General features: G+C 38.0%; 1 protein-coding gene across 5 annotated transcripts in view; it reads left to right on the top strand.

Moving 5' to 3' along the window:
- The window catches only part of BRAF (B-Raf proto-oncogene, serine/threonine kinase), a 168,012-nt gene that overhangs the window by 152,298 nt on the left and 2,286 nt on the right, over positions 1-13,428 (top strand). For 2 of the 5 annotated variants that reach the window (XM_019452950.2, XM_019452952.2), the window contains 3 exons: positions 5,085-5,219; positions 8,181-8,231; positions 9,132-9,285. In XM_019452950.2, coding sequence (XP_019308495.1) covers positions 5,085-5,219; positions 8,181-8,231; positions 9,132-9,285 — 340 coding nt within the window. Of the gene's footprint in view, positions 1-5,084; positions 5,220-8,180; positions 8,232-9,131; positions 9,624-13,428 lie in introns of those variants that run through there. The other 3 variants (XM_019452951.2, XM_019452953.2, XM_053897737.1) reach the window with 2 other exon arrangements.

Raw genomic sequence — 13,428 nt, 5'->3', positions numbered from 1 at the left:
AATCTAGTGAAATGATAGTTTTTAATTTATAAATGTGTTAACTTCATGTAAGTAGTGTGTGTGTATGTGTGTTGGTCATCAGTTCAACTCTCCATCTTTTTGGTAATAACTCTGAGTATCTTTCTAAGAACTTCAGCTAGTATGTGATTTCAGAGAAGTAGTCTCAGTTGTCCTGTACTTTGTAGATACTTGCTGAGTGACCAGATGGCCCCTTACCCAGAGTGCTCTGGATTCTATGTAGATGAAAAAAGTGATTTAAATGACTGTTTCTACCAAGGTCAGCACAAAGCTAATTGGTTAGTTGCTGTTTGGTCTTTCTAACTACTACATAGCTTTTGAATGTTGAATACTACCTTTGAGTGTTAAAAAAAATCTGTGACCTGATTCCTAATTACCTGACATTTTAAGCCCTGCATGAAGCATAGATTCAAGATAGACCAAACTACTAGCAAAGGAGCATAGTCAACCCATTGCACTCATTGGACTTGTGACAGATTCTAGATCACTGAGATGATTGATTGGATGATGGCAATCTGAGTAGCAAGGTTGGTTCTAATTTGCAAGCTTCCTGTGCCCTGCCTCCTACAGTCCTATTAATTCAACCATAAGACATAATACCCTGTGCCATGTTCACTTTTCCTTTGCATATAACTTTTCTACAAGGGAAAAGGGATTTACATAAAAAAGATTTATGTCTGTGTCACATTGTGTTGCCTAGGGTGCATTCATTTCGGTGTTAAAGGATCCACTTTACAAGGGAACTTTAGTTTTAGTTGATTTATCATAGAGACAACAAATAAAAATTTGTGAATCTAAGATCTGGATGAAATCCAGTGAATACTTCTGTTTTAATAAAATAATACGTTATGGAAATGGGTATTATTATCTCCAAAATATGGATAAAAAGCAACCCAGAGTTTTGCACTCATCCACTTCTTGGCATTTTAGGTGCTTTGTCTTCCACAGGAGTATAATAAATGATGTGGCAAGGGCTTACTCTCCATAAGAGAAGTAAGTGAGTGACCAACAGAAGGGTAAGGCCTTTACTGGTTAATTCTGTCTGGTAGTAAGAACCTTCTGGAATTTGCCAGTCTGAAACCAGGTTGAATATTTGATAAAGAAAAAGGAGGACGCCTGGGTGGCTCAGTCAGTTAAGTGTCTGACTCTTGATCTCGGCTCAGGTCATGATCTCGCAGTTTGTGAGATCGAGCCCCTCTTGGGGCTCTTTGCTGACAGCAGGGAGCTTCCTTGGGATATTCTCTGTCTGTCTGTCCCTCTCTGCCCCCCACCTCAAAATAAATAAATAAACTTTAAAAGAAAGAAAGAAAAAGGGGGTCAAAGAATGATATATGCACTATCCCTTACCCCTATTCTATTTCATTACTTCTTGTCTGCTTTCTTCAAATGGCACTTTCCATGGAAGTCCCTTTTGGGAATTGCTAATTCTAGTCATTTTCAGTGACGTAACCCCAGCTATTGCTCCGTCTGTCCCCTTGATTTGATTTTTCTTTTTCTCTCGAACTTTCATCACCATGGCTCTCAGATTGGACTTCTGTTTGAAAATTTAGGAATATTCTTCTTTCTCATGGGAGATAGGACATCTCCTTCTTTACTACGCACTGTAGGAACTGTTCTTGTGTACTCTTCCCCCCATAGTCTTGGGTGGCAGGTTTTGCCTGTAAATTTAAAGCAGGACTCTGGTTAAGAAACTCAGTGTAATGGCCGACCTTGGACTCATGACCTGGTCACTTTAGCTCTTCAGGTGTCTTTTTTTTTTTTCAGTTATAAAAATAAGAAATTGCACTAAAGAATTCGTTCTGGTTGTAAAGATCAGATTCTTTCCTAGAGCAGTTCTCTTAGCGCTTCAAGGGATAGCCATCGTATAGCATGCCTTTTGCTTTCCTTACTCTAGTGCTGAAATCTAAGACATTGCTGTCATTTTTTCCCCCTCTTTATCCTTCCATTTTGCTCTCTAATCACCCTGCTCTTTCCTCTTCCAGTGCAGCTTTTCTACTGAGTTGGGGTTAATAATGTGCTCATTTAGGCTACGTGTATTGACTCTCTGTCCTCATGGTTTTCTTTTCTTGGAGTAGAAGTGCTGGGTCATCTTAGAAGAAAATAACAACTAATTTTTATCTGTTATTTTAAGTACCGTTATTTAAGTCTGTTTTTTCAGTTACTGTTGGTGTATAACAAACCACCCAAAACATAGTGGCTTAAGCAAATTATGAATCTGCAGTTTGGACTGCTTTCAGTGAGGAAGATTTATGTCTGTGTCACATTGTGTTGCCTAGGGTGCATTCATTTGGGTGTGAAAGGATCCACTTCCAAAATGGCTCATTCATACCTCTGACAAGGTGTGGTGCTAGCTGTCTGCTGGAAGCTTGGTCAGGGTCAAGGGCCAAGGGCTTTAGTTCTTGTCGACATGGACCTTTCTATGGGGACGTCTTCTAGAAAGTGTGGACTTTGTTAGAGCCTGGTGGCTAGGTTCTAAGCACAAGCTCTCAAGAGATACAAAATGATAAATACCAGTATCTTACCTACACACAAATTATTTCAATAAGAAATTTTCAAAGCCTACTATATGCAAAGCACTATGGGATATAAAGGAATACAAAGATGAATAATACACAGGCCATGCTTTTGGTGGAGTTTACCAATCTGTTGAAGCAGTACAAGGGGAGGGGGTGATGAGAACGAGTAGACATTGTGCTCCAGTAATGCAGAGGCATGAATCAAGGGGTGGAGGTGCCAGGAGTGCTGAATGTGGATTGAGAATGGAAATGACCAGTCAGTTCCAGAATTTCAAATTGAACTGCTGATTTTATCTTTTATGTGCCACTTAAATCTTCTGTACATGAATTATATCCTGGAGAGTCTTCCCTTTAAGTTTAAGTAATTGCAAAGAATGTGATTTCCTTTGTATTATATTTTTTCAAAGTTTGATATGGCTCTTTTTTAAACATACTTTTATACTTTCAAGCCTTTTATTGATCATTCAAATAACATCTCTGCAACAAAAAATATGTATTTAAATTTAGAATTACAAAAATCTTTCCTGTGACTTTAGTCTTTGAAGGTTAATTTTTTAAATTCTGAACTATGCTTCTATTAATGAGTATTAATATATAACTGATGAAAATAATGTAAGTTTTGGTATATAGAAATAAAGAAGGTAAAATTTTATTGGAAATGTGTGTCTTCATGAACATATGGGGCTTTTCAGTTCATTCATGTATTTGTGGATAAATAGGCTTTTGCTGAAATGAGAAAGAATTAAGCACTGAGCAGTATTGTTCAGGTAGATACAAAGATGGGAAAGTCAGGAATTTGTTGTACCCACATGCACAGTTCACTGGTCCCCAAGACCACACTCAGACTCAATTGCTCATTAAGTTTGAGAACTCGCTCTAGGTTGTTAATGCTTACAGTTATGGTTTAGTGCAACAGCAGGATACAGATTAAAATCAGCCAAGGGAAGAGGCACATAGGGCAGAATCCAGGAGAGTTCCACATGTGGAGGTCACAGTTGTCTTCTCCCAGTGTAACTGTGGACCGCACTGAATTCTCCCGACAGCAGAACACTGCCAACCACAGAGACTCTCTTAAGTCCAGAGTTATCACTGGGGCTCTGTCAGGTAGATAAGGTTGACTACCTCTGTGGCTGGCCTTAGTTCTCAAGCCCTCAGGAAGTCAAACTGGTACTATATGACTCAAAGTCCCTTCTATAAGCCCCCAGGTAAATAAACAGAAATACTCTCATCAGGCAGGACATTCCAAACTTTTAGGGATTATCTCCTAGGAGCCAAAGGCAAAGGCCATCCCTTTTTCTGGGCAAGATAAATTCTTTACCGTACACCATATCACTCAAAACTCATGTCTATAATGTACCAAAAAATTGCGTAATAGCTTGTCACTGAGTTTTGTAATCAGCTGACGGTTCAGTTAATTTTACTGAGAGCAAAGATTTGGAAACTAGCTGTCTTGCAAAGGTATTTGTTACCCATTCATGAAAGCCCTGTTAAATACCAATAGTGTCCCTTTGGTACCCCAGCAGTTTTATACCTTGGTGCAATGTGTACTATCGTTAAATTTCATGTGGGTAAAAAAGGTATGCTTTTTACAAAGCAGGAGTAGGGCAGTTCTGCCAGGGGAGATGGAAGGGTAGCTGCACACTTGCACCGCGTGGTCCTCGAGCACATCTGCTCTCGGGTCAGCACCGGTTCTTACAGCACTGAACAGGGACTAAGAGCAAGTTAAGAGACCAGGCTCGACTGTTCTAAAGTTGATAAGCTCCGGCCTGTAACAAGGGATCTCTTACTGGCTGTCCACCTAGCCACTAGGCTGTCTGTTGGAACTGTTCCCTCTAAGATCAAACCCCCGCCCCCCCTCTCCAAGACTTCTGATGTCTGTCTCTGCCCATTATCAAAAGAGCTGAGAATTAGAAAGTTAAGAAGTTGGAAAAATTATAAATCTCTGCACCCAGGGAAGACAAGCCTTTTTACTTTATTAAACAGAAAACTTCAGTTCCCAGATGGTTTACCTTCTTTTCTTTGGAGGAGGCTGTGATTCTCATATCTACATAACTAAATGCCCCATATCACCCATTTCCTCAGCAAACAAATTTAAAACGCAGATGCCAAAACAACTCCTAAGAAGGTTAACATTTTTAGTTCCAGCTACATATATATAAAGGACTCAGTATGATGCCCAACAAGTACTCAGTAAAATACTTAAGTAGAAAAGAGGCACAGCCTGATCTGTGTCTCAGGATTGATTACCCTGGCAGTGGGAAATGGATTGGGGAAGGAGAGACCAGAGACCTGGGGAGCGATTAGGAGACCTTTACAACAGTCCATGGGTCATGAAGTTTTCAGTTGACGGCCCGTGCAGTGTCGGGTCCCCACGATAAGATGTGTGAGAATCAGATTACTAGCGTTGTGTTTCTTAACTTTTTATTAAGGGAAAATGTACACGCAGAAAAGTACACACAAATGTGCAGCTTGTTGAATTCTCAGTGTTGGAGTATTATTCAATTTATCAGTGCAGTTGTTTGATTTGTTTTTTTTTTATTCCCTCCCCAGATAATTTTTATGGTGGGACGAGGATATCTTTCTCCAGATCTCAGTAAGGTACGAAGTAACTGTCCGAAAGCCATGAAGAGATTGATGGCAGAGTGCCTAAAAAAGAAAAGAGATGAGAGGCCACTGTTTCCCCAAGTAAGAAGAAGCTTGATGTTACCTAAGAGGACAGACTAATACTCAGATGCAGATTTTTAAATACTTTCAGGGGCACACAGTTTTGTGTTTTATGGATTTGGATGCCTTGTGATCGTGTGCAGGCAGCAGAGAAGTAATTGCACAGAGATGATTTTATAAAGGTTGAACAGTGGTACATCTAGAAACCTGGAATCCCAGGACAGAGTATTCAGAAAGACTTGACTTTGGTCTAGCAGTTTTCAAACAAAAATTTTTGGTCTCACACACTTAAAAATTATTGAAGGCCCCCCAAAGAGCTTTTGTTTATATAAGTAGTAATTGCCATTTTAGAAATTAAAACTAAGTTTTAAAAATGTTGATGTTTATTTAAGCATAATAAAACCATTACATGCTAAATAACATTTTTATGAAATTAAAAAGAACTACATTTTCCCCACCAACAAAATTAGACGAGTGGCATTGTTTTACCTTTTTTGCAAATCTCTACAAAAAGAAGACATCTGGATTCTCTGCATCCATTATGCTGCAGTACCTTCCACTGTGTAGCTTCTGAAAACGCTGCTGACTTTTGCAAAGTAATGACAGTGAAAAAGGCAGATAATACCATAGTGTTACTATGAAAATAGTTTTCCCACAGACTGTACTTTGAGAACTACTGCTTTAATTCTTCTTGGTGGTAAGATAAACACATTCCAAGCTTCCCTACATACTGGGTCTTTTGGAAGAACGTTTCCACCTGGAGCAAAAAGAAAAGGCAGCTGTTGGTACTGTCTGCCTTTCTCTGATTCTTAGAAAATGAATTATCACTTTTGTCTCTTCATGTTATAAGGCTACAGCCCTGAAGTTCATAATCTTTCATTAAGCTTCATGAACTGAAACTAAGTACCTGAACAAACTTAGAAAGTTTAGGTATTGTAATATAAATTGAGTTTTTTATGATGCTTAGGAAGTTCCTGATAGCACCACATAAATAGGTCTTGATAAATCAATACAGTTTGCAAGTGGGAAGTGCTAACTCCCTTAATTATCCAGCTACTGTAATCACAGAGTTGGTCTTTTGTGAACCTTCTGCCCTTGAATGCACAGCGCTAGCTGGGTCTCTTAGACAGAAGTCACTGTTACAGGAGCTAGTGGATCTTTTATGCCCATCTAAAGAATTAAAGACCCAGGGCACCTGAGTGACTCAGTTGGTTGAGTGCCCAACTTCAGCTTGGATCATGATCTTGCAATTTGCGGGTTCAGGCCCCACGTTGGGCTCTGTGCTGACAGCTCAGAGCCTGAAGCCTGCTTTGGATTCTGTGTCTCCCTCCCTCTCTCTCTGCTCCTTCCCCACTCACACTCTGTCTCCCTCTCAAAAATAAACAAACATTAAAAAAAAAAAAAAAAAAAGAATTAAAGACCAGGGCACCTGGCTGTCTCGGTGGAACATACGACTCTTGATCTCAGGGTCATTAGTTCAAGCCCCACGTTGGGTGTGGAGCCTGCTTAAAATTTAAAAAAAAAAAAATTTTTTAAATAAAGAATTAAAGATAGAATTTATAATTTGAACATATCTCTCAGGGGCTGCCTCAGCGTCGGTAGATCTAGGTTTTACGTATTGGAATTCTAAGTTACTATTTTGAGGAAGAGTTATTTTTTTTTTTAACCCGGAAAACCACTGGCTGAAGATATCAAAGTAAAAGGACCAGTGCTGTTGGCCATTGTCAGCAGGTCCCCTGTACCATGTTCTCATTTCATATTCCAGGTGCCAGAGCTTCCTGTTTAACCTGCTTGGTGTACATTAATAATGCAAATTATATCCATAGGACCACTTTTTTTTTAAGATTTTCTTTTTTTAAGTAACCTCTACACCCAACATGGAGCTCGAACTTAACAACCCCAAGATCAAGTTGCATGCTCTACCAACTGAGCCAGCCAGGCGACTGACCCACTTTCTGAGTGGTATTAAAAGGGACAAAATGTTCATATTTCTTTTTTTTCTTTCAAAATGTTCATATTTCTAAATATAAGTAACATTTTATTCCTTGCATGATGTCAGAAAATGAAATGCATATCTGAATTTTTCAGATTATTGAAGGCTACCTTAAGTACTGTTTTTAATTTTTCATTACAGGATCTCTTTTCACACTATATAAAAACATAAATTTTAAATGGCTAAAGATTTATATGTAGAAAACAAAACCTTAAAATAGGAAGTCATTTTTTATAACCTTGAGATAAAAGGCTTTCCTTATAAGCAAGAGACAAAATCCAGAAATTATAAAGGAAAACATGAGCATGTCTGACTACAATAAAAGTTTTTATACTTCTGTATAATAAAAATAATATTGAAAGGTAAACATAGAAAAATAATTGTAGCATGTATATAATAAAGTATAAATACCGGTATTATATAAAGGCCTCCTACAAATCAGTAAGTAAAAGATAATAGAAAATGAGCAAAGGATATGAACTGGTGAATCATAAAGAAATACAAATGGCGAATGAACTTAGGATGTTAAAAGTTCTGGGACAGTCAGTAAAATGTAGAGTAACGGTGAAATACATTTTGATTTTCTCTCTCAGATTGACAATATCCAGCATTGGGAACGATGTTGGGAAGTAAGGAAGAGCCTTCCTTGTAAATTTTTTAACAGTGTGGTTGGGAATGTAAATTGGTTTGGCCTTTTGAAAGGACTTGCTAGAATTCATAAACTTAAAATATATATACTTTGTGCTCTGGTAATTCCACTCCTGAAAAGGTATACTACAGAGCCTGCTTCCACAAGTGTTCAGATATAGACAAAAATGCTTACCATTAGGAAAAATTAAATATCAAGGTAGCTCTCTAGATGGCATGGATGTTAGGGAGGGGGAAAAAAAAGAAAGCAATGCAGAAAAGTATGTATAGAATGATACCACTTTAAATGGTGATGAGGGTGGGGATGGGCTCTGTTTTCATATGTGCATGTTTATGCATAGGAAAGGTCCAGAAGAAAGTATAGACTCTTTAACAGTGGTTACCCCTGGAAGGTAGGACTTATACTTTTTCTGTATTATTTGAATTTTTATTTGTGTGTTATGCTTGTAATTTAAAATGTTTTGTAACATTGCTTCTTTGCCTTATACTAATCATTATACAGATTATAGTTTAACTTTTAAAAAAGTTTTGGTGGCTCAGAAAAATAATAGTGTTGGCTGCTAAAGTTTTATTGAGTACTTACTATATATTCTAGGCATTGTGCCAAGCCTTTTACACATATGTCTCATGATTATGAACATCTGTTATTATACTGTACGCCTTCAAAGTCATAACCTGTTTCTTTGTACCTTAAAGTATGCTGAGTTTCTACATTTTGTGGATTGGTGTCTATTTGTTGTTTTCCTGTCTTCTCCTTCACTCTTGGATTGTCACCTGTCACTTCTCACTCCTGTGCCACTAGCAGTCTGGGTCATTGGGACCCTCCTTTTAATCATGTATGTGTAAGACGTTTCCTATTACTGAGTTTCTTAAAGAATGGGTTGCTCTGATGATTCTGTTTGTGAAGCCATATAGTGCTTTACTGATTTATGCTCCTTCTTCTTCCCAAAAGGGACTGTGGTCTGTGGGATAGGTATATAATTGGTTTAAAATTTTGTATTATTTACTGTTCCAAGGCTGGCAAATAATCTAAAATGTAAATAAAAGCTAACTATAGGTTGCTTTCCCCATTTATTTTACAGAGATTAAAGACAATGGAGTTTGGTAATAATCTTTTCTTTGTAAGGAAAAAAATACCAATTTCTTAAGCGTTTAGGATAATACTCAAAACAGTGTAAGATTTCAGGTGCTTTCTTGTTAAGTATGATGCGGATATTAAAGATTAACACCACCTAGATTTTCATTCTACTTTTTTCTTTTTTTCTTTTTTTCTTTTTTTTTCCCTTTTTTAGATTCTTGCCTCTATTGAGCTGCTGGCCCGCTCATTGCCAAAAATTCACCGCAGTGCATCAGAACCCTCCTTGAATCGGGCTGGCTTCCAGACAGAGGATTTTAGTCTCTATGCTTGTGCTTCTCCAAAAACACCCATCCAGGCAGGGGGATATGGTGCGTTTCCCGTCCACTGAGATAAGTTAGATGACTGCGCGAGTGCAGGGGGCCGGGGCCAAGGAGGTGGAAATGTGCGTGCTTCTGTACTAAGTTGGATAGCATCTTCTTTTTTAAAAAAAGATGAACCAAAGAATGTGTATGCTTTTAAAGACTAGATATAATTATTTCCTGATCTAAAATGTATACTTAGCTTTGGATTTTAAATATCCAAGGGTTTTCAAAATGCACAGACATTGCTGAACATTTGCGGTACCTCTTCTGGAGGCTTTACTTCCTGTTACAAATTGGTTTTGTTTACTGGCTTATCCTAATTATTAAACTTCAGTTAAACTTTTCTCCTGCACCTTTTGTTATGAGCTATCACATGTCCCTTAGGGACTCGCAAAAGCAGTACTGCCCCCGTGTATGGGCTTGCAGGTAGAAAGGGGATGACAGGTTTTAACGCCCGTGTGAGGCAAGGCAGTCCGAACAGATCTCATTTAGGAAGCCACGAGAGTTGAATAAGTTATTTTTATTCTTAGTATTTTTTCTATAACTACTTTTTATTATAACTTGGAAAATATGGATGTCCTTTATACACCTTAGCAATAGACTGAATTTCTTTTTATAAATTATGGGTGTGGGTAACGAAAGACATTGCTGAGGAGTGGATGTCTGACATGAGTAATACGGTTGAAGCTTGGATTTTTAGTGGACAAATGTTATAAATTGAGGTTCCTTCTAAGTAGTATTTCCTCATTACTAAAGGTGTCATATACACATGGAAGGTGAATTACCTTACAAATGCATTGCCTCCTCCTCCCCCAAAAAAGCTTAACAGAATTCTGTGAAAGTTTTGGGTTTGTTTGTTTAGATGTCTTTAGTTGCCAAACAGCAAGGTCACAGACTTCTTAAATATTGTTACTTCAGATTATACTTCCCTCTCATGATGCCTATTTTAACAATCCCCTTATCCATGTGTCTCATAAAATTTGTGTTCCATATGTTCTTTGCCCAGAAAGGTTCTTCTTCTTATGAGTGAATGCTATTCTTTTTTTAATCCCATGGTACGAAGTATTTGTTAGAGCTAATACTTAACATTTTCTTATGTAAAAAATGGCTGTATTGTGGCAGTCATTAATATTCTTATTGTGAACCAAAATCTTACTGGAATCAAAAGTGAAAGAGGCAGTATTGCTGGCATCTTATCAAAGAGATTACCATCTCTACTTGTGAGTCAGTGCCAAAAGCCAGCCTCTTAAATACGTTTTCATTTATTCGGTTTGGAACTGTGATGATTTTTAAATATAACGGACAGTTCAGGGTTATGCAGGCACACAGACAACATCTGCGTAAATACCATCCTTTGAAGCCAATAAAGAAGAAAATTGGGAAGATTTTAATGATATTTTAGTTCTTAGGTACCACAAATAAGTTTTTAAAATACTTTCTTGGGACGCCTCGGTAGCTCAGTCAGTTAAGCATCAGACTCTTGATTTCGGCTCAGGTCATGATCTCACGGTTCGGGAGTTTGAGCCCCATGTCAGGCTCTGCACTGACAGTGTGGAGCCTGTTTGGGATTCTCTCCCCCCCCTCTCTGCCCCTTCCCTACTTGTGCTCTCTCGCTCTCTCTCTCTCAAAATAAATAATTAAAATAAAATAACTTTCTAATTTGAATGGATGAAATTTCGTCCAGGAAAACTACCCAGTGAGAAGCATGGCATACCTTTGGCCCCTTATTTGGGCAGTTTAAGACAAGTAATACCATTCATGTTATTCAAAATGGATTCATGCCTTTCAATTTAGGCAAGAGTAGTGGAAAAGAACATTTCTCACGTTTTCAAAAATAAAAATGAGAAAGGCATAAAAGAATAGAGCATGTTGGAAAACATTAAAATGTAGGATTTCCAAATCCTCCAGTGACATTAAAGATGTGATTAGTAGTGGGGCGCCTGGGTGGCTCAGTTGGTTAAGCGTCCGACTTCGGCTCAGGTCATGATCACGTTGGGTTCTGTGCTGACAGCTCAGAGCTTGGAGCCTGCTTCGGAATCTGTGTCTTCCTCTCTCAGCCCCTCCCCTGCTCGCTCGCTCTCGCTCTCTCTCAAAAATGATGAGTAAACATTAAAAAAAATTTTTTTTAAAGATGTGATTAGTAGTAATTACTAAATGGGGTTTTATTTATCACAAATTGAATAGCAAGAATGTAGCTGATAAAGTTTTTACATTGGTCTGTGGAATGCTCAATGCTCAAAGCTTTGGAAAGCATTTTAAGGCACAGGAGTCAAATGATCTTTATATTGATACAGTTCTTTCTATAGTTCTTCACTATACTTGCTTCACTCATATTTTCTTTTCTTTGCTCACCGTTTTTACCCCTGACTACCCCCTTCACTGAAAACTACCCAGCAACCCCACTGTCTGCCTTTGACTCCATTCAGCCTCCTCTGCCAGAGGGCATTGCTGAGCTCTTCCAGCCACAGCGTTGTCTCACACTCTCCATTGTGCCTCCAAAGGGTCACCTGATAGTTCTCTTGTCTTCAAACCCGGCCCCCTGGACGTGTGGTGGAAGAACATGAAAAATCTGGCAGAGCGAGATGTTTAGAAAGCGTAGATGCAGAGGAGTAGGGAGCATTAGAATGACATATGGTAGTCTCCTTTTCTGTTCTTTTATGCTGTATTGTAGATGCTTTCTCCAAATAAAGAAAAATACCGTTTTTCTAACCGTATGTGGAGTCCACCTCTCTGACTAGGTAATTGAAACAGAAGGACATTCGTTCTCTTATGACCTGCTCTTTTTCTTAAAACCTGAACCCTCAGATATGTTTATTAAAGTTGATTTCCTTTTTCAGCAGACAGCCTTTTTATAAAATTTGGTTTACATGTTAGGCATTTTACTAGTCAAGTGGTGAGGACTAAGATTTTTCATCTTGATTTTTAAGTAGTTGAGGGATCACAACATTTAATCAAATACTTTAGGTTGTTTATTTTCAGATATTAATATTGTACTAGGCATTTACATACTAAAGCATTAGTTAAATCATCCTCTTGGGGGCGCCTGGGTGGCTCAGTTGGCTAAAGGTCCCACTTCAGCTCACGTCATGATCTCACAGTTTGTGGGTTCGAGCCCCACATTGGGCTCTGTGCTGACGGCTCAGAGCCTGGAGCCTGCTTCGGATTCTGTGTCTCCCTCTCTCTCTGCCCTCCCCTGCTTGCTCTCTCTCTCTCTCTCTCTCAAAAATAAATAAACATTACAAATATTTCTTAAAAAATCATTCTCTTTAAATAGAGACCATGTAACACAGCAACTTAAATGGCCTCTGACTCAAGTGAGTCGCTCTCGATGTAAGGAAATGAACTGCCTTTGTTGCTTAATATTATGAAACGGGTACTTTATGGCTAAAACATTTTATCAGTTACAGTCTGTTAGATTGAGAATTATCGAGTATTTCTATAGCACTTTTTATTTTATTAAATACTTCATCTCTCCTGTGATAATTTCTCTTAAGAATTTAACAAGTCCAGTGTGTCCGTGCCAGAATGTTATACTTTTGAAACTTCCTTAAAGGTCACCACAGAGAAAGAATGGGACTTGCTTTAGTTTCAGATGACTGTCCCCACATCTAAAGCAGTGATCAATTTGTGTGCAAAATAACACTAGATTTTTCATAGCATATTTTATCTTTAAGAAGTATACATCAAATTATATGTATGAGAGCCTCTGAAATACATTCAATTCTGGACTAAAAGATAATTATTTCGTAATATCTTAAAACTAGTTAATAAAATCCTTAGCTTTCAAATAAACAAATCTTGATGTTTAGAGTATCTAAAATCACAGGGCCTTCCCAAGTGTTCTCTCCCCTAATCTTAACTAAAGTCACATGGAAAATAGAACTTAGGTTATTCTTAGCCAGAAAAGAGATGAAAAAAAAAGTTTCATTTTGGCCTCTGATTTTTCAGGCAACAGTTAAGTTAATATACCAAGATTTCAAAAAGCCACATAGTATTCTGGGTGTTTCACTTCAAATAATTGTTATTACCTCAAATAAAATAGGGTAGGGGATGGGATAATAGAGATTTCCAGATACGCAAGAAGGAGTATGTTTTTTTTTTCCCAAAAGCAGATCCATCGCCTCTTACCCCCAATTTTTCTTAAATTTC

Source organism: Panthera pardus, unplaced genomic scaffold (genome assembly GCF_024362965.1).
Source record: "Panthera pardus isolate Hobbes unplaced genomic scaffold, ASM2436296v1 HiC_scaffold_8, whole genome shotgun sequence".
Classification (NCBI taxonomy): Eukaryota; Metazoa; Chordata; class Mammalia; order Carnivora; family Felidae; genus Panthera; species Panthera pardus.
Note: the sequence above shows the minus strand (reverse complement) of the source record. Positions and strands in the feature narration are given on the sequence as shown.